This window comes from Dermochelys coriacea, chromosome 7 (genome assembly GCF_009764565.3).
Source record: "Dermochelys coriacea isolate rDerCor1 chromosome 7, rDerCor1.pri.v4, whole genome shotgun sequence".
NCBI lineage: Eukaryota > Metazoa > Chordata > Testudines > Dermochelyidae > Dermochelys > Dermochelys coriacea.
In genome coordinates, this window is record NC_050074.1 from 30,884,150 (window position 1) to 30,905,566 (window position 21,417).

At 52.0% G+C, this 21,417-nt stretch overlaps 1 protein-coding gene across 2 annotated transcripts; it reads right to left on the reverse strand.

Moving 5' to 3' along the window:
* Positions 1–409: 409 nt before the first annotated feature.
* SART1 (spliceosome associated factor 1, recruiter of U4/U6.U5 tri-snRNP) lies at positions 410–19,663 on the reverse strand. 2 transcript variants are annotated; one of them, XM_038408432.2, is made up of 20 exons: positions 19,154–19,663; positions 17,732–17,786; positions 16,639–16,694; positions 14,757–14,883; positions 13,741–13,846; positions 12,348–12,425; positions 9,947–10,046; positions 8,644–8,786; positions 7,237–7,443; positions 5,940–6,061; positions 5,697–5,842; positions 5,225–5,355; positions 4,680–4,850; positions 3,911–4,021; positions 3,583–3,670; positions 2,983–3,073; positions 2,249–2,384; positions 1,834–1,923; positions 1,178–1,299; positions 410–911 (listed from the first exon to the last, which is right to left on the reverse strand). In XM_038408432.2, exons 1-20 carry the CDS (start codon positions 19,506–19,508, stop codon positions 893–895), a joined length of 2,454 nt encoding a protein of 817 aa, XP_038264360.1. In that variant the 5' UTR covers positions 19,509–19,663; the 3' UTR covers positions 410–892. The 2 variants fall into 2 exon arrangements, with proteins under 2 accessions (XP_038264360.1, XP_038264359.1); XM_038408431.2 differs by having other exon boundaries at positions 4,680–4,853; positions 19,154–19,559.
* Between the last annotated feature and the right edge of the window lie 1,754 nt (positions 19,664–21,417).

Below are 21,417 nucleotides of genomic sequence, written 5' to 3' on the forward strand. Positions count from 1 at the left end.
GCTATGGGGGAATATGAGGGAGGGCAGGTTGAGCTCACTGCTACCCACACAGATCTGTGTAGAGGGAGGATATAGGCCAGCTACCAGCACCTGGCTGCTCCTCCAGCTCTATCCTGGGTCAGGACATGGATAGGCCCCAGCCAAGACATTCCTCCCCCCACTGCAGTGCTGGTGAGCAGTACAGCACAGTCACCCTGTCCAATAGAACCAGATGCTCTGCAGAGACAGGTCAGGCCTCCCTGGGACTAGGAAGTTGATCCGGGTAGTACTTGGGAGCTTCAGTCATAGGGCAGGGCTCTGTGGCGCTAGGTGCTGTACAAACACAGCAAGAGCCAGGTCCTGTCCCCCAGGCTTACAGACCTACACCCTAGGAACTAGCATCTCTGTACAGGCAAGAACAGGCCCCAGCTCCCAGACAGGAATTGGTACTTTTAATGAGTGATTTGGTTTGACATCAATACAAAAACAAGGTTTTGGTGCCAAGAGTCACAGTTTCTCAACTATATACACAGCCCTGCCCCTGCCTGGGGGGGAGAGGGCAGGTCAGCCTGTCTTGCATCCAAGACATCAAGAGTTGATGGGAGAGTTTAACAAACTGCACCCCAGCATCTTACTTGGGCACAGGCAGGAGTCCCCTCTGTGGCATGGGGCAGAGTGACACCACCCCAGCAGATGCTGAGAGGTGGAAGCCACTGGAGGGAGCACTACCACAGGAAGTCCTCCCCCCCTTGACTTCACAACTTGTAGGTACATGGTGAGGGTGGAGCAGGACTGGACCGTTGCTCCCAGGAGGGTAGAGACTCTCCACCATCAGAACCCAGGATACACATATTCAGGCCAGATAGGAACTGACAGGCAGGCAGCATCTGCTTCCAGGATCAGTGCTGGCAGCTCACTTGGTGATGGTGTTTCTGTTGAAGCAATGAGAGAGGGGACATGAGTGAAGGACCAGGACCCAGGGGATGTTTCCCAGGAGCACTCAGGCCAGGGGGAAGAGGTCATCACTAACAGGGGTTACAACTACAAGAGGCCATGCACTCCTATATTAGCCCCACTAGACTTGGGAGAACCATGTCCTGTGCTCCCCTCCAGACCACCTGCCCCAGGCCCCGGCTTCCCAGCACCAGGGAGGTCAGACAGACCAACCCTATGATGGCTGGGAGGACAGGCTACTTACGCATTCATGCTCTTGCCGCTGCCACTCAGCACAATGTAGGGTGTCTTCTGGGCCTTCTGCTTCTCCTGCAGCAGTGCTACCGTGCCCAGGGGTGTGTCGCTGGAGCTCATCTTCTTCAGCAGCTGAGAGAGGGGAGAGCCTGAGTCAGTACAGCCCCTTGCAGACTTTCACCAACTCAACTGTGACCCCAGGCTAACAGCCCATCCCATCCCACCTGCACCCAGGGATCCACACCTAGTGCTGAGACACAGCCACCACGGAGGTGTAGGGTCTGTTATCAGTCCATCACACAGTGAAGGAAGAACTCCCCTATTCCAGTTTAAACAGCAGGGGGGAGTAGAGGAGATGTTAACCCAAAGAGTGGTTTGGCCAGGACCCCAGGCTTAACAGCCAGACTGAGGCTAGAGCACAACCATTGATGACTGCAAATAATCAGCACAGCGCTCCTTAGTGCCATACAGGCACAGGAGCCAGCACTGACCACAATGGGAGAGCACCCACCCTATGCTGCTCCTGTGTCCCCCTGGGCTCTCCTCAGGTTTCCCATCCATGCCTGACTGCTTGGCCAACAGGATGAAGCTGGACCTGTCCCCACCTCTCTTCCAGCATCCTACAGGCTCTGCTCATGGGGAGCTCCAGCCATGTCACCCACTCACCGCCTCCTCATCCAGCTTCTTCATCCTCCTCTCTGTCTTCATTTTCCCGGAGCCCTTCCCATGGAAGCGGTGAGAGAGCTGCCGGAACGCCTGGGGACAAAAGCACACAGAGTGGGGATCAGCACTGATTGTCACACAGCCCCATCTAGGAGCCTCCTGCCACTCGCTCCACACAGCACCAGGGCTGGGAAACTCCCAACGCCCTTCCCCATCTGTCTGTGGCAGCAGGAAGAGCAAGGGATCCCTGCCACAGAACTCCCCCTTCACTATCACAGCTCCCAGCCAACCCTCTCCCACCCCCAAGAAACAGCCTCTTTTCACCATCACAGCCACTTCCCACAGGGGAAATGGAGGGGAAAGACATGGCTGCATCAGCACTGCCCACCCTGGGTGCCCCCATGTCCCTTCCCACTACCTCCTTTGGGGTGAGCTTGCGACCCGTCTCATCCACGTATTCAATCTTGACATCAGGCTTGTAGCCGTCCTTCTCCTTGAAGTCCTGGGTGAAGCCCCGGTACTCCTCCCGCCGGCTGTACTTGTCATCAATGGCCCTGTAGGAGCCCAACCCAGGAGGTTAGTTCAGTGGCAGGGCGGGGGGTGCTCTCCGCACAGTCACTGCTGATCCCAATGTGCTGCTAGAGGGCACTCTCCCCTTGCAGTCAGTGCTTGCCCCAGCGTAGCACTAGGGGGGTTCTGTCTTGAATGAGATGCGAAAACAGGGCTCTTAGCCCTCTGGCCACTAATGATTGCCTGGCACCAGGGACCTTTCAGTGGCATGAGACCTGGGCCCAGTCTACAATAAGGGTTATGGGTGTTACTGGGGGTGCATGACCAGTGTCCACATCACCCAAACCACCAGCATGACAACTGCCTCCTTGCTGCCAGTCTCTGCTGCGTGACCATGGGCATCCTTCTGGGGTTAGGGGAACCAGCCATGGGGCAGGGCACTGCCAACACCTATTCTGGCAACAGATTTTATGGCACCCACTCCATGCCCCTCTTGTGGTGGCAAGTGCTACAGCCATGGCTAGCACAGTGGGGCTTTAGCTCAGGCAAGAGGCCCAGATGCCAAGACCCAGAGGTGGCAGATCCAATTTCAGCTACTGATGAGCTACCCCGGGGCTTTGCCTGCCCCACAAGGTCACTTACATCTTATCCTCGATGCAGTACACAGCTGAGGGTAGCGACTTGTTGGGTGCCTTCACCCTGGCCACCTTCTGCACTGTCGTCTCCAGCAGGCCTGCAGTGAGCAGAAGAGGCATGGATCAGGCCCTGCCCAGGGGAAGTTTCCCCCTCACCATAAACTCCAGCCCCAGAGATCTCAGAGCTGCTGGATCACACAGGGAGAAAAGGGGCTTTCAGGGGCAGCATGGCCTAGTGGGCAGGGCAATAGACAGGGACTCAGGACTCCTAGGCTCTATTCCTAGCTCTGACACACCTCGGGCACAACAGTTCCCCTCTCAGGGGCTCTGTCCCCCCTCCCACCCTTTGTTTAGGCTGAGCTCTCCAGGTCAGGGACTGCCTCACTGACTGTGCAGCGCCCAGCATGACGGGCTGTGATCTCTGTAGATCCTGCCTTATTACAAATTAAACAAAGTTCACTCCAGCCACTAAGTACCAGGGAGGGTTTTCAGAGAGGAGTTGGGCTCTGCTGTGAACTGGGAGCAGTCATCTGTGTGCATCACAGCAGGCAAGCATGGGAACCCAAGAGGATTCTGGGATGGGGCTCATCCTGAGCTCCCCACTTACCTTTGTTCTGGCAAAGCAAGAGGGCAGCTGCTAGGCCCCGGTTCACTATGGGCTCCTCATCCAGGATGGTGGTGGAGGATGCTGAGAACTGCAAAGGTGGAAGACAGGGTTCAGGGCTTTGGACTCATCTGTTTAAGAGTCCCCTGCTATGCCAGCCCCAGGGCTCCCCTCCCACAGCTCTGCCAGTGCCCCTCAATCCTGACTGGCAGCCCCGCAGGGTTCATTGTGTTATACTGTGGGGAGGCCGGGGGTGGGGGGGTGACAAGGAAGCTACGAATGCAGTGACACCCGTCACCACCCACATACCCCTTCCCCAAATTGTACTCACATCCTGCTGCTGTTTCTCCTCATCTAGGTTGACCGTGCTCCAGCCAATGTTCTCTTCACCATCAGAGTCTGAGCCTCCATTTCCCGACCTCTCATCATCCCTTTCAAAGTCCTGAAAGCAGAAGAGAGGGCACCTGGGGCATCAGCATGGGGGCCCCCAGCTGGGTGACTTAGTGGGGCTGGGATCACTGCAGAACATGTGCCCCAACATGCAATGCAGCTCCATGCTCCCAGCTAGGGCTGGCCAAAGAGCCCAGAGCCCCAAAACGAAGCAATTCTGCCACCGCAGTGCCTCTTGGGTGTGGTAGTTTGGTTGTTTCACATGCCCATTTTCCTTTATAGGCCAGACTCCATATGCCAGGATGCTCCATGGCCAAAGACTCCCACAATGTAGTGCTGTTCCACACCAGAGGGAATACCCTGGTGTAGAATGGGAACTTCAGTCTGTCCAGGAAGCCCAGCCCATACAGTAAAATGGGAGCATAAGGTACCTGGACCACAACTCCCATAAGGCACCATGGCAACATATCTGTATCAACCCCCAAGCCATTACTATCCCTGCCCTGGGCTCTCCCCGAACCCACCCAGTTGTGCTATCGCCGTCCGGGGCTCTTCTCCCCCGCCCCACTCTGCCAGTGTCCCATAATCCCATAATTCTGACCCACAGGCCTCCTCTCCCGCTAGTTCTGCTGATGCCCCTCCGTCTGGCACAGGTTCCTTTCATCCCAGCCCACTCTGGGGTGAGGAGAGGAATCCCCAGGAAGCCGCACCATGAGCTCCTCCTGGTCCTCGCGGTTGCCAGCCAGCCCATAAGTGGGGATCTCGCCCAGTGTGCGGCAGAACTCCGAGGTGGCATTGAAGACTATCGCTCCTTTCCTCTCTAGCTCCTCGTCGTCCTCCCGGCTACGGCGCGTCTCCAGTTTCTTGACGATCTCAATGACCTGCTTCAGGTGCAAGAGGGCCGGGTTAGACAGCAGCTGGGCGCTAATGAGGCTGGGGGCTCGTGCACTGAACCAAGGATCACTAGGAGCCCCCAGAGTCAGGGCAGTCCCAGCAGGGCAACTGGACCTGTGTTCAGGGGAAAGGTGTGACTGGGCACCACATGCTCTGTTCTGGCATGGCAGGTTCAGTCAAGGAGCATGGAGGCCAAATGCATCCATCCATAGAACAGGGTCTCCCCAGAATCCTCTCTCAGGCTCTAGGAGGGAAGCGGGGTCTAGGGGTTAATGATTCCTAGGTTCCCATCCCAGACGGCCTCCCAGACCAATATCAAAACCCTCCACCCTGATTCCACCCGTGGACCAGGCCTCCTCACCTTCTCCCCACTCTCCTTCAGTTGCTGCATCTGCCGGAGCTTACGGCCCTTCTCCAGCTGCTTCTGCAGCTCCTGCTCCGCCTCATCCTCCTCCAGGGCAACTGGGGATTTGGGCACCTTTTCAGCCTCCTCTGCAAGGAAAGAAACATGGGGGGATGGAATCAGCAACAGCAATGAGCATCCCAAGGGGTCTTTGCTTCAGCAGGGTGGGGTCCTGCGGGGAGCATCAGGCCAGACACTGGAGGCTGCTGGCTAAGAACCAGGCTCCTAGGGCCCCTAACACTAACCCAATGCTTCTCAAGTTTGAGACCAGGGACTGGCTTTGCTGCCTTCCTAAACTATCAGGGAGATCTCAGGGACCGACATCAGTCCACAGACCGGTTGTTGAAAAACACTCCTCTAACCCACTAGACCCCATTCTCCTCCTAGAGCAGGGAAAAGAACCCTGGAGTCCTGGGTCCCAGCCCCTCACCATCGCTGCTGATTTCCATGTTCTCTACCCGGGTGTCATCTGACTGGGATGGCAGGTCTGCAGGCTGGTTCACATTCTCTTCCATGTCCCCTTCCTCCTCCTCCTCCTCCTTCTTCCTGTGAGCCCTCCTCCCTCGGCCCCTTAACCTGTGGGGAGAGAAACTGGTGAGCACATGAACCAATCCCCCACAGCCCTCTTGGTCTCTCCACCCACAGGACTAGACTCCACTGCTTCCCAGGTTACCGGGAGCCAAAGTCGCTCTGCTTTGTCTCATTGCCCAGGGGCAGCAGATCATCAGCTTTCACTGGCTTCTCCTTCTTCCGCAGCTTCTTCACCCGCCGTTTGGTCTTCTTGAAGGTGATGTTCTGCATGGGAGAGACCAAACAGGTCAGTGAGGCACAGCCTCTATCCCTCATCCACACAGCAGGGTCCTGGCCTGGTGTGGGGCACCTTGTCCGCAATCCCCATGAGCACCCAGGGCCCGGCGCCTTGCCAACCACCCCCTCACACATTTACCAGGAGCACCTGGGGCTCCACACCCCCAGCATCTGTACCTAGAACCACAAGTGCAGGCGCATGCCCCACGTTGCCACTCCCTAATACACACACATGAACAACTGGGACAAGGCACTGCCTTTAACCCACCAGACCAGGGGGTGGCTAGAGCCCAGCGCTCCACTCCAGTCCCCACCAGCCCACAGGTAGTCTGGTCTTTTAAGACGACGTAAGTATACAAGCCCCCTTTGCAAACATTCTCTGTGTATGAGAGGCAGCACTACCATGGGACTGGGAGCCAGGACTCCTGGGCTCTATTCCCAGCTCTGCCACTAACCTTGGGGTCAGTCCCATCTCCTCTATGCTTTAGCCCCATCTTTTGTCTAATTAGACTGAGCTCTCTGGGGCAGGGACTGTCTTTCTTTGCATGGGAGGGGTCCTGTCTCAGTTTGGTGGCTCTGTGCATTGCCTGGTGCGCAGTAGGGTCCTGATCTCAGTGTGGGGGTGCTTTGTAACACCCAAGACAATCCCCCTAAGTGCTGTTGTAACAGACATAATAGCATTAGCCACAGCTTCACAGAGTTTAAAGATCTAGTCTGGGCTTCGTACAGCACCACCATGGAATTTCACCCAGTTCTCCAAATTAAACCAAAAGATTTTAGACTATAGCATTTCATCCCTCAGGAGACTAACCTGTTGTGAACCCCACGCAAAGAGTAGGAGACCGAGGGGCTCCCACTGCCAAGGCCGCAGGGAACAGATGAGGTAAGACATGCCCAGCAGATGACCCCTGCCCCATGCTGCAGAGAGGTGAAAACCCCTAAGGTCCCTACCAATCTGACCTTGGTCTAATTCCTTCCCAATCCCAAATCTGGCCATCAGCTGGACCCTGAGCATCTGGCAAAGCCCATCAGCCTGGCAACCAGAGAGAGAGGATTCTGTGGACCAAGTCAGAGCCTGGCTTGCCCCACATCCCACTACTGCAATAGGGAGCTGGATCCCAGAATAAACGAGGAACAGGTGCTAGTGTAGGGGGCCTCCTTACCATCTCCTCCGGGGTGAAGTACTCCGAGGCCAGGTGCAGACCAGGCATGTCTAGGCTCTGGGCCTGGCTGCGCAGACTATCGCGGACCTGCTGCAGCTCCCGCTCCCATGAGCCATCTGCCATGCCCCCCGAGTCCAGCTTGAAGGATTTCTTCTTCTCCCCTTCAATCTCCTCATCATACTTGGACAGGACATTCTTGTGTTTGTACTGGGAGAGAGAAAGCACGTAAGCCTCCAGCACAGAGACCCTCCAGCAGCCAACACTCCAGGGTCAGGCAACATAAGGTATTCCAGCAGGGATGCAAGAGGGGAATCAGAACAACAGGTTTGCGGCTCATGAGCTGCCCATGTCTTCCCCACTACTGCTCATTCGGGCTTCCACTCAATATGCCCTGCCCTCTGCTGATTGGCTGTTTCCTCTAACTCCCTCCCAATTCATGTTCTCTACCTTCCTTGGTCTGGTTAGCTATACCGCCTCCAATCCCACAAGCAACCCACGCCCCGCTTAAACAAACCAAGGCACCTCTCCACTTTTCATAGATCCATAGAGTTTAAGGCCTGAAGGGACCATTAGAGCATCTACTCTGACTTCCGGTCTATCACAGGCCAGACAGTTTCATCCAGTTCCCCCTGGATTTAACCCAATATCTGGTGTTTGGCGAAAGCCTCTCCCAGTAAGGCCTCAGTCTGGATTTGAAGCCATTAAGAGAGCACTATTTAGATTATTCCATGTCTGGAGATTGCCTGCCACCACCAGGGCCCCCGCCCCCAGATTTCAGCTATGAGGCAGGTCACTGAGCCTGCAGTGGGAGCCCCCACGCCCCACTGTTGGGCAAAGAGACTAGTCACAGCACCGACTAGAATGCCCTTCCCCACCCTGTGCAGATGCTCCACACTTCTCAGGATCAGGGTTTGAACTGCAATCCCTATGGACAAAGCTAGTCCATAGTCCTGACCTCTGTTGCCAGCCAGGAATACACCCACTGAGTAGGTCAGTGCTCGGACTAACCTACATGAAGGAGTCTTCCCAGGCAGGCCAGGAAATGCTCTGCATGCTAATGGCATGGCCCTTTAAAGCCACCATACTGCTGTAACCCAGAACCCTGATGCCCCTGAGCCTGGACTGAAGGAGATTAGAGAACAGTGTTAAGTCACAGCCTCCAATCACAGGGGGTTTGCTAGTTGCTTGATTAAAGGAGGTTGCTTTGGGGATCTAGGTCACCTATGACCACATTTCATGGCTACCTTTAGCCCAATGCCTCCAAGCACATGGATGGACGGGGACACACACACACACACACACACACACACACACACCCCCCCCCCAAAGAACCTGGGCCCATTTTAAACTACAGGAGGAGGCCTGAGAACCAGTGTAACCTGCCCTTATACCCCATGCTGCTCTTACAATCGCCATGTCATCCACGCTCTCTTCCTCTTCATAGGGCCTGTACTCCGGCTTTTTCTTCCGCAGTTCCACGTTCTTCTTAGCTTTCTCCTTGTCCACTATATTGACATTCACCAGGACATCGTCGTCCTCCTGAAGGACACCTGGGAGACAAGATACCATCACCACAGGGTTACCATACAGCCCTGGCTCGGCCCCAGCCACAGTGCTCCCAGCACTGTAGCTAACGACCTGTCAATCTATTCATTGCCCGCTGCATTCAAGGGCTTCAATTAGCCAGCAGGAACAAGAGTCTGTAACCACATCACCACTTCCCTCTCCTCTAGCTTTGCAAGCTGCTTTACATCAGGCATTTAATCCCCCACCATGCCCCAGAGAGGCTCCAAAGAGGGAAACGGAGGCCCAACATATCTAAGTGACTTGCCAGAGTTCAGTCAGTGGCAGCACCCATGATAGTGCCCAGGAGCTCTAGTCACTGACCAGGACCCCTTGTGCTAAACAGAACAAAAAGACAGTCCTAGCCCCGGAGAGCTGCCTGTCTAAGTAACCCCTGACTTTTTTTGGTCATCCTGCTCTATCCCCTGGTCCACCCTCCCTCCCACTTCCAGTATGATTATGGGAAACTGCAGCAAATCATTAGTGGCTCAGCACCTGCTGTACTGGGGGCAGGCAGTATGCTAATAAATGCATTACCAGTCAAAGGGCTTCTTGCACAGTGGGTGTAACACTGAGTTTGATGCAGTCCTGCCTTCTGAAACCTGTACAAAACCTGCCCCTTGCTGCCCAGACTCCAGAATATCCACCATTATCTCCATTCAGTGAATAGAGGCAGTGCAATCTAGTGGGCAGGGCACTGGATTGTGAGTTGGAGATTTGGGTTCTATTCCCCACCAGGTGACCTTAGGCAAGAGCCTCTCTGTGCCTCAGTTTCCCCTCCCATCCTTTGACTGTTTAGACTGTGAGCTCTCTGAGGCAGGGACTACTTGAGGGCAGGATCTGTGCAGCACCCAGTGTAACTGTATTGGTTAATCTCTCTCTCTCTCTCACACACGCACACACAGTTCTACCAGTACATAATCTGTGTGTAGAACCTGTGAGCAATTCCACTAACAGTCCCCCCCCCCCCCCGGGATTTATACAGACAGGCCAGAAAATAAATTTAGATCTTATAGCAGGGGAGCAGGGAGTGGGGAAAGCCCTAGTGGTAGCCAAGTTGTCTCAATACAGGCAGACCTGCTCTCCATCAGAATAATCATTACCCCACTCCCATGCTGAGGGGTGCAAGGGAAGCCCTTTTGGTTACCTTTGTCTTTGAGGGTCAGAATAACGGTCTTTCCTTCCTCGAACGAATCAATGGTGTGTTCCACCGTCAGGCCCTGCAGATCCCGGGAACTATAGTGATCCTGGAGATAGAGGAAAATCCAACAGGAGGATATCAGGCTGAAGTCAGCCAGCTTGGGAGAAGAAGGCACGAATGGTCCCACAAGCCAGAACTGAGGCACAGCCACCCGTCCCCCAGTGGACAGTAGAGTCATAGCTTATAGAGCCAGAAGGGGTCACTGTGATCATCTTGTCTGACCTCCCATACAACACAGGCCATATGACAGCCCTGAATTAATTCCTGGTTGAATCAGAGCAGATATACTAGAAAAACATCCAACCTTGATATAAAAATTTCCAGTGATGGTGTCATAACCATACAGCTAAGGGTAGCCTAGAATTCCTCCTTACCTGTAAAGGGGTTAAGAAGCTCTAATAACCTGGTTGGCTCCTGACCAAAAGGACCAACGGGGAAAGAAGATGCTTTCAAATCGATGGGAGTGGGGGGAGGGATGTTGTGCTCTTTGTTCTCTTAGGAAGCAGAGAAGCACCAGGTCAGAAAACTCCTTCTCCTATAAACCATCCTAAAGCGAGTCTCAATATTGCAAAAAGAGTAAGTAAATAAGGCAGGGCATGTTAGATTACCTTTTGTTTTCAAGTTGTGAATTTTCCCTGTGCTAAGCGAGAGGTTTATCCCTGTTTTTTGTAACTTTAAAAGTTTTGCCTAGAGGGGAATCCTCTGTGTTTGAATCCGATTGCCCTGTAAAGTTACCTTCCATCCTGATTTTACAAAGGTGCTTCTTTTACTTTTTTTTTTTCGTTATAATAAAGTTCTGTTTAAGAATCTGGTTTACCTGTTTGGTTGGTATATTATTCTCAAGCCTTCCCAGGAAGAGGGTGTAGGGCTTGGGGGGATATTTTGGGGGAATAGGAATTCCAAGTGGCCCTTTTCCTGATTCGTTGTCTAAATCACTTGATGGTGGCAGCATACCGTCCAAGGACAAAGGATTTGTGCCTTGGGGAAGTTTTTAACCCAAGCTAGTAGAAATAAGCTTAGGGGGCTTTCATGTAGGTCCCCACATCTGTACCCTAGAGTTCAGAGTGGGGAGGGAATCCTAACAGATGGAGAATCCACCACAGCCCTTGGGAAATTCTTCCAACGGTTACCTCCTCTCACTGGGAAAAATGTGCTTATTTCTAGTCTGAATTTGTCTAGCTTCAGCCTCCAGCCATTGGCTCTTGTCAAATCTTTGATAATGGAGAGCTTATCAAACTAGTAGACAAATTTCTGTCCCCGACCTAAGTCCTTACAGACTGATATCAAACGGCTACTGAGAACCTTCTTTTTGTTAAGTTAACTTGATTGAGCTCCTGGTGTGTCTCACTCTAAGGCAATGTTTCCAATCCTTTAATAATGCTCGTGGCTCTTCTCTGCACCCTTGCTGGTTTATCAATGTCCTTCTGGATTTGTGCACACCAGAACTGGACACAAGATCCAGCAGCCAAGCACTGTATGGTTTCAGCTTTGTACAGAGACTAGAGATGCAGGTTTCAGATCAGATGCCTGGAAGTGGGGGACCTTCAGTTTCTACCCTAGAGCAACACCAGGCTGCATGGGGAAGCCACCGCTGCAGCACTCATGGCCCAGTTCACTTTAGAGAGTAACTGCAACACTAGTGAAATCAACAGAGTTGCATTGAGGTAAGGGAGCAACTCTGGCATGGATCAGGGCTATAGCACATGGAGTCCTGGATAGTCTCTGGGAAAGCCATTGTGAAAATGGAGACATCAATACTACTGCATCTTCAATAAGCAAACATGGACAGCCCTCCTTGCCAGCACACTCCAGAGATGTGCAAGAGACCCCTTCTCTTTCTGGGGGCACTAGGATACATGCAGCACTCCCCACCCATCAGCCACATACGCTACAGGGCGAGAAACTGCAGGGAGAAGCCAGCCAGAGACTGAAACTGGAAGGAGCAAAATCAGCTGAAGCTGGGACCATAAAACACTATTTTGTACTAATTTGAAGGGACTTCTCTGCCCTGCACTGACTGGAGTTTGCTCCACCCTGCTCCCTTCTGTGTCTTCACTTCGAACTTGCTTCACAGCTTCTCCTCATACCCTCCCTACCCTGCCCTCTCTCCCCATTTCCCTTCCCCTCCCAGGAACAGCTACCATGCAGTTTGTGGCCATGGCATTGTTCACTCTGCTTCTGCATACTACACCTTTTCCCCCGCTGTATCTGTCCCTACCATTTAGCATGCAAGATCCTTGGGGCAGGGACTGTTTGTACAGGGTCTAGTACAATGGGGCCCTGGTCATTGGTCCCTAGGCACTATTGAGGCATTTGCACTCTGCCAGCATCTCCAGCTTGGTCTCACCTTCTTCTTCTGCCCAAACTCCTCTTCGACAAGACTGCTGATGCCGAATTCCTGGTCCATCTCTTCAAGGAGTTTGGCCTGAATTTAACAAAACAGAAACAATTCTGATGCTTTTAAAATTAATCGCAGTCACATAGGACATATTAAGTTATAGGGTCTAATGCAGAGATCCTCAAAGTGTGCGGCACGCCCCCCCAGAGGGGCATGGAGAACCATCCTGGTGGGAGCGGCTGGGCATGGGCCAGCCCCCACAGGGGCGGGGAGGGAGCACCACCCAGCCCCTCCCCGCTCTGCTTCAGTCCCGCCCAGAGCCGCATCCCTGGCTCCCATCCCCAGCCTTGGCGCAGCTCCGATTCCAGCCCTAGAACAGCCCCCAGCCTCGGCCACTACTCGGTTCCCATGGCCGAGACTGGGGGCAAGGCCAGGAGCAGAGACACACCTGACCATGGGCCCAACTGCAGGCCCCCACCACAGCCCAGCTGTGGTGCTCCATTCACAGCCCAGCTGCAGTGCTCCATTCCCAGCTCAGTCCTGTTCCTGGCCCCAGCCCCACCCCTAGCCTCAACCCCCTTAGTTCCGTCTGCCTCCCCACAAGCCGCGGCCCTGCTCCCAGCCCCACCGGGCCTGACCCTCAAATGCTTGGGGATTGCTAGTCTAGTGGTCAAAAGTTGGGAGAAGGGCTGGGAGCCAGGACATATATGTTCCCAGCACTGGGAGGGTGTAGAGTCTAGCGGTTAGAGCTGGAGTGTAGGGCATTAGGACTCCTGGTTTCTATTACCCACTGACGATGGTCTAGTAGTCAGAACAGGCACGCATGGGGGAGAGAACCGGAACTCCTGGCCCAACGTTGCCATTTAATCCATTTGTACCCTATCACTTTCTCTATGTCTGGTTCCTTGATATTGGTTGGGGACCTGCACAGTGCCTAGCATGATGCCTCCCTCCTGACTGGGGTCTGTAGGCACTACCATAATACACCTAAATAACATATGGGCTATGTCTGGCTGCTGTCTACACCTTTCAACCTCTGTAGCAAGCTCATAGCTCAATAGGAGCTGGCTAAGCTGAAGAGTATTACTTCCAAAGCATACAGCAAGCCAGCACAGCCCCAGTCCAACACAACACCCCCTTGCATGCAATCCCAGGCTAGCAAATGAATGCTCTCGCATCAGCCGACCCAGAATACCAGCCACCATGCAACACTCTCCCACATGCGGCGAATTACAGCCTTAGTTCCTTATCGCAGAGGCAACCTAAGAGCTTTACTCTTTACTAAGCTTTACTACTGGATTGAAGATAAGGGCAGCTGGATACAAGTCACAATTAGTGCTAGTGTTCCCAACGAGGCACCCATGCAGCCCAGAAGCTCCCGAGACTCCAGGACTAAACTAACCCTCTTCTCAGCCAGCTCCTTCTCAACCTGCAGCTTCCGGCTCCTCTCGATCCAGGCAGCGGTGTCATCAAGCCAGGGGTCATCCTCTCCCAGAGACTTGATTTTCCTGAAAGCGGGGAAACAGAGGAAGAAGCTAGCAGAAAAGAAGGCTGTTCTGCCTTGGAGAGCTCCCCACCACCACCTCATCCTCCTTGGAGCCCTTTGGATCCTTGAAATGACCAGGAGCTCAAATGCCTTCCCTGTCCTCAGGAAAAGCACTGGTATTTCAGTGGTAGAATTCTTGTGTCTGCCCCACAGGAGACCTGGGTTCAAATTCTGGTCAATGCAGACCCATGTTTTAGAGAGGGATGGAAGAGGGAGAGAAGGAAAGGATGGTTCAGTTATCAGGGCACCAGAGACCCGGATTCCATTCGCAACTCTACCAGACTTCTTGTGTGACCTTAAGTCAGTCACTGAAGCTACCCAGTGACTCAGTTATCCCATTCCAGAACTGACTATATTAACTACACTGAATACTCTTCTTCTCCATAGAAACATCCAATTCCTTTTGGAATCCAGCTAAATTCTCAACCTTAATATCCTATGATAATGAGTTCTGTAGGTTACTTCCGGCCAGAAGGGCCCTAGTATGGAATCATCTAGTCTGACCACAGTATAACACAGGCCATAGGACTGCCCTGAAGTAACTCCTACTTGAACTAGAGCAGATCTCTTAGAAAAAGACAGCCAGTGACAGAGAACCCACCATAGCTCTTGATCAGTTGTTCCAAGGATTAATTATCCTCACTAATAAAAATGTGTGCCTTACTCAAGGACACATCTTAAGCAAAGTAGTCATTAGTTCAGGCTGTTAGAGCCAGACATCCCAGGTTCAATCCCCCCTGTTGCCAAACAGTTACATCCTTATATTTGTATAAAGCTTGGGGTCAGAGCAATGAGCAGTGGGTGTTGACACTGCATCACACTCAACAGTAATGGGACCAAGTACAGACAAAGCAAATAGGATGGGGGTTTACCCTAATTTCTGGTTGAGAAGCCGCTTCTCCTTAGCAGCTGCCAGCTTCTCCCGGATCTCCTCCCGCTGCTTCAGCACAATGGGGTTGATCACCTCAGCTGCCACAGGGTCCTCCTTACTGCCCACTTCTGCAGAGGAAAACACACAAGACAGAGGAGCTGCAACAGGAGGAGTCAGGCAAGTATGTTACTGCCCCCCTCGCCACTTGCATTCCTCCTGTTAGTGTTTGGCAGGAGAACAGAACAGCACAGGGATCAACTGAGTTCCTCGATCAGCTGGGAGAGGGCATGAGAGGAGTCTTACCACATCTGATCATGGGATGGACCTGATGTCTCTTCCCCTTGGCCAGGGCCAGAGCCCTGCTCCCTGTGGAAGGAGCAGCAGTGGGAACTGGCAGGTGTTGGGTCCAGGGGAGGAAGGAGACCACCATGCTCTAACGGATTGTTCAACAGGGTGTTGGCATGTTTCAGCATGCTTGGCCCAGGACAGTCCATAGGCAGACACTGTGTGGTGATGCCACACAGCACAGCTTAGGCGTCGGAGAGACCAGGAGAACCACGGGGTCTGTCTGTGTCCAGCAGCCTCAATAAACACCACCGCCAAGACCTGCTCTTCTCTACTAGGAAGGGGCGCTATAGCCACTGAGCCCTCCTACATCCTCCAGTTCTGCTTGCCCTGCCACCATGCCTAGAGCAGAAATGCATGCTGGGATGGAGTCCTCAGGGACCTCAGCTGGCAGAGGGCAGAATTTTCAGAACCACTGAGCACTGCCTTAATCCTGCTCCTATGGGCTTCCATGGGGGGTTGCCAGGCCAACACTGAGTGCTTTTGAACAGCCCACTCAGAGCATCTTGCTGCCTGGATGAAGAGGAGAATTCAGATGAAAGCTGGAGAGACTTCCAGCCAGCCCTCATCTTGCAGGACAGACCCAGGTTCGAGTCCCTGCTGTGTCACAGACTCCCTGTGTGACCCAAGGCAAATCACTTAGGCCACGTCTACACTACAGACTTCTGTCTGCCAGGTGTCAGATTAGGTGTGACCAACAAGAGCAGTGCAGAAAATCTGCACTTTGAGGAGTTTCACTTTGTGGGGATAGGGTTACTCAATCTGAGCAATGCCAGTACTACTCAGTCACGTGCTTCACTGGCATAGTGTACGGATATTCTTATAGTTGTATAGTGCTCCTAGCACAGACATGGCCTGTCTTTCATTTCTTCATCTGTACAACAGGGTATTAGTATTGTCTACCTCTCCAAGGAGCTGTGTGGATAAATACATTAAAGGCTGAGGGGCTCAAATGCTACAGAGATAGAGGCCAGATAAATACACACAAAAACAGTGCTGTTTGTACAGCGCCCAGCACAATGTAGTCTTGGTCCATAACTGGGGCTTCTTGGGTGCTACAGCAATACAAAGAGCCTAAGAGAAAAATATTTAATGGGTTCAGAAAGTTTAAGGCCAGAAGGGACCATTAGTCATCTAGCCTGGCCTTCTGTAAGGCACATGTCAGAGAATTTCAGCCAAATACCCCTATACTGAACCCAGTGACTTGTTACACCAAAACATTTCAGTCCTCAGGAGACACTTATGTGCCCCATGCAGGGAACAGGAGAGACTTGGGTGACCCCAATACCCACAGGCTCTGCGATGGCAGGGAACTGATGAGAGATGAAGAATGGGGCACAGGAACAAGGACCCTCCAGCAAAGACCCCTACCACAACACATCAAAGAGGGGGAACACTAAGATGGCAAAATACCAGAGACACCACATTTTTGTGCCATTCCTTCAAAGAGATGTTAAAGCCTTAACAAGTACAAAGTGGTTTCAGACCAAACACAAGGTTTGGGATTTTGTTTTAATTAACGTGAAAGCCAAACTTACCCTTTTTGATGGTATTGACTTCCAAAGGCTTCAGCCCAAGTTTAGCTCGGAGTTTACTGCAGATAGAAAAAAAAAAGAAAGATGGGGTTATGTGGCATAACCATCAGAAATACACAGAGCCTACAAGAGCAGGACTCATTTAGAGCACAGAGAAAAGATTTTCCAGTGGTTCAGAAATTTAGTGTAGGACTAAGGACACCTGGGTTCAATTCCATCCCTGTCCTGTGTGACATCAGAAAAATCAGTCCATCTGTAAAACAGGGATAATAGCACTTCACCACCTCACAGGGGAGTTGTGAGGATAGCTACATCAATGATTAGCAAGCTACAGGAATTGGGGGATGCAGATAAGTACCTAAGCTTTGTTCTATGTTTGCACAGTGACTAGCATAATGTGGTCCTGGTTCATGACTGTGGTTCCTGGGCACTACTGGAACACAAGTGATAAAATCCAAGGCTAATGCATGGCTGCTGAGTTCTCATTAGTGGAAATTAAGCATATAAATTCACTATGCCTTCCCTAGGGACTGCACTTTAACAGTGGGAAAGCTATGTATCCAGTGACCTTGAGAGCTCTGCTGGCAGGAGCTTTAACTCCTGCCAAGGCAACCCAAGATCTCCCAAGCTTCTAGTCCAGTGCCCTGCCCACTAGACCATGCTGCCTTCCCTCATAAAAAAAGATTACAGAAACACTAGGAACATTCCAGCAAACAGCAGGACAGACAGGATGGCAGAGCCTTGTTCATGCCCTAAGCAATGTCTGATGGGCTGTGAAGATTTCAGATTCAGAGGCATCTGTGTATCTCAGACCGACTCCCCCATTCATTTCTTTCCAGATCCCCAAAAGAGCCAGGGGGGTCTCTGCATTTTCAGCGCCAACTAATTAGAGAAATAAATTACAGACCCCACATTTCCCACACACAGAATTAAAGCCACTTACCCTTTCCGGGTCTCAGTTTCCCCATCTGTAAAAGGGGGATAAAAGTATCGTCCAACCTCACAGGATGGAATAAATGCATTTGGTGCTCAGACACAATGAGAAATGGTGGGGAAGGAGAGCACGTAATTACATTAGATATAGCATCTCACTTACTTGGTCTCTTCAATGCTGAGAGAAGCATCCCCCGAGCTAGCCTTTGAGCTGGCAGCTGTTTAGAGATAAGTCAGAGAGATGTTTTACTTTTGTCTTGTTTACAAAGAGTCCTCGTTTTCATAAATTTTAAGGCCAGAAGGGTCCACTCTAATCAACTGGTCTGACTTCTTGCTTAGCACATGCCAAAGACCACCACCCAGCTAAGATATGCTTTTTATAGCAAACAGTGCTGTGAACACACGCACCCCTTACAGGGACCTGAAAATTTAGCTTGGTTCCTTTGGATTTGCCCATCAGCTGGAATAAAGATCCCACAGAGGAAGCCAAGCTAGTTATTCTGTTGATGAAACAGAACAGACTCCAGCTCACACTATTCTGGAGTGTCAGTGAGATCAATGGCTAGATGCCATGTCATGACAGAATACGGTACCATAAAACAGGGTGCTAGACAGATGTAGCCAGAAAGTGTCTCTATCCAAATCACAGGCCACAACAGTTATTGTATAGAGTTATGTGTTAAGACACTTTTTCAGGGCACTTTATACATAGATGTCTCATGATCAACCAAGGAAGCCCCTTCACAACAAGTCTGTCCTGACCTCATCTGCTCCAAAAACCTTTCATAACCCCTTTATGAGCAATTACAAACACATGCATGCTCACTTCCCAGGACAGGCGATGAGCTTACTCCTTGCTTTACTCTGATCTCTCACTCCCCTTCTCCATCAAGCACGACGCAGCACCCAATAAATCAGCAAGTCATGCCTTCCCTAAACCTCATCCCCCACCACCTCCTCCAGGACAGCACCTGCAGCTTCTGCCTCCTCCAACCCATGAGACGTGTCATTTCCCCTCATCCACCAGAGATTATAACTCCACATCTCCATCCCATAACAAATTCATGCTCTCTGACCTTCAAAGTTAATGACCCAGTGCCACAACATAGAAGGACAAACACGCACTCTGATCCCTCAACTAGCCCCTTCCCAACACCTGATCCCCATAACTTCTCCGCTAGCAGCCAGTCCCCACCATAAACCCTCATAGCCAACCCAACCCCCCCATAGCCACCTCTAAACCTCCAAAGACCCCTGCTCATCAAACCTAACGAACTCTGTCCATTTCCTTATTTCATTAGCCATATCAATCCCTCCCCCTCGACCGCACAGACTCCATATCACCATAGCCCCTCTCTCCATATCTCATAGCCACACCCCACTCCCATAGACTACCCCTCCTGCACCCCATAGGGCACCCCCACATTCCTTTCCCTCTGACCCCCACCTTCTCCCTTTGGACCCCTTCCCCGAACCCCAGTCCCCTCCCCTCAAATTCTTCTCTAGCTCTTGGGCCGCTCGTCCTAGCACCTCCCGCTCAGCCCCACGGGCCCTTCCCCTCATACCACCCTCCCCAGGTTCTGACCTGCCTCGTATCCCTCGTCGCGCTTCTCCCGCTTGATCCGCCTGGCTCCCTCGGCCTCCTGGGCGCCCCTGTCCCCAGCCCGGCCATGGCTGCCCCGGGCCGCCGAGACCGCCTCCTCTCCCCCACTCCGCCGGCTGCTCCGCTCCCCGCGGCTCCGGCTGCGCTTCCCCCGCCGCTCGCCGGACCCGCCGCTCCGGTGCTTGTGCTTCTTGTGCTCCCGGTGCCGGGAGGAGGAAGAGGGGGCGGCGGGCGCCGGCTGAAGTTGTTGGGGCGGCGGCGGCGGCTGCTGCTGCTCCTCGGAGCCCCCAGGGCCCCCGCTCTCCCCCCGCTCCCGGTGCTTCTTCGAGGAGCCCATGGAGACGCAAAATGGCAGCGGCGCAACGCGAAACTTCCGGGGTTGGCGCCACTGTGCTTCCGGGTCATTACCCAGAAGTCGGAGTTCATGCCGCTCTACTTCCGGGTAATTTATAGACCCTCCCTGCTTGTCGGCACGCTCCTTCTGGTTTACGTCACTTCCTGTTTCCAAGGAATCGAATTCCGGGTTATTTGTACCTCGCTTCCTGTTTACAAGGCTTCCACCGCCGGGTCACCGCTACACGCTTCCTTTTGCCTGACGTGGGTGCCGCGGGCTGATCTTTGCCCCGAGGCGACAGGGCTGTGCCATTACCCTTGGAGGCGGCGGCATATTTCTTCCCGGGGAGCCGAGGGGCACGGGCTGGGGGGCAGCCCCATGGCGCAGAGCTGCCAGTTGCAGACATTGCGGGTTGTGGCGAAGTGTCGAAGAATTAAAACAATGAGCCACCAAACAAAGGCCTTCGGTGGGGGGGGGGGGGTGAGTAGGGCAGCGCCAGCGGCTGTACAGAGCCAGAGGCAGGACACGCTGGACCGTGGTGCCCCATAGAGCCCAGGCCCAACCATCTCATGGTTTCTAATGGCTCTGTGAGCTGCTTCAGACGCGCCTTTAGAGCGTGGACAGCTGGCTACTTACCGTGTTGTTTAGTAGGTCCAGCACGTCCAAACCAAACCATTGCCCCGAGAGAATTTAACCTGGCTTGGGAAAACTCGTTCTTGTTTATAGAAGGGAAAGAGTCTAAACCTATAGATGCATCCGATGAAGTGAGCTGTAGCTCACGAAAGCTTATGCTCTAATAAATTTGTTAGTCTCTAAGGTGCCACAAGTCCTCCTTTTCTTTTTGCGAATACAGACTAACACGGCTGCTACTCTGAAACCTTTGCAGGGAGAATTAGTGCTCCACTGGAATGTTCATTGGCTGTTAAAGGGAAATGATCTCAAAAGGTTTGGGAAACAGAGAACCAATGCTAAAGTTTTTGGAAAAGAGGAATGAACTCGTTGACAGTTGCAAGCTTATTAAAAGCAAGGACTAGATAAGTGATCTGGCTTTCCTTTTTGATATTGTGTTTCATCTCAACACCTGTATAGGAGAAAAAGAAAAAGAGTACTTGTGGCACCTTAGAGACTAACAAATGTACTAGGATTTGCCTCTTTGATACCCGGTTCAATTTAGTTGCCTCTTTTAGATAAAAACTGTGGCTCTTTCAAAACAGTTTGTTCCAATAATTTGGACCACTTTATTTATTTGCATCAGTTAAGAATTGAGAATGACTGGGTATAAATTATGAGAAACACCACAATGCAGTTTCTTCACTGTTAGAGTTGAGAGGATTTTAAGGTTGATAAGTACGCCATGGCCCTTTTTACTAGTCCTTTCACTGTTTTGTACGTGGATATTGATAATTACCCTCCACATTTAGTTAGAAATTCTTTAACTAATATATTAATTCTGAGCTTGAGAATAAATTCAAAGAATTCTGTACATCTTCAGTGAACCAAGACATGACAACATTCTGGAAATTTTTCCCTAAAGGAGATTTTCCTCAGATAGATGAGCTTGCCCTTCGTTCGCTATGTGGGCAGACTTGGATCAATGTATATTTGTGGACAGTCGTTTTCAGAGAGGAGGTTTATTAAAAGCAAATATCATTCCAAGGTCGCAGATTCCCAACTCAATTACTTAGATGTACTAGCATCAACAAAGCTGAACCCAGGGATAGATGACATTATGGACAAGAAGGGACATTCAGAAACCCCTCTAGACTGCTACCATGACACCCAGATCATGGTTAGTTTTATTCTGCATTAATTACATTATAGGAAATACTGTAATTAAGTGTAATCTTTTTTTAGACCGGTGGTTTTCAACCTTTTTTTATTTGTGGACCTCTAAAAAATTTCAAATGCAGGT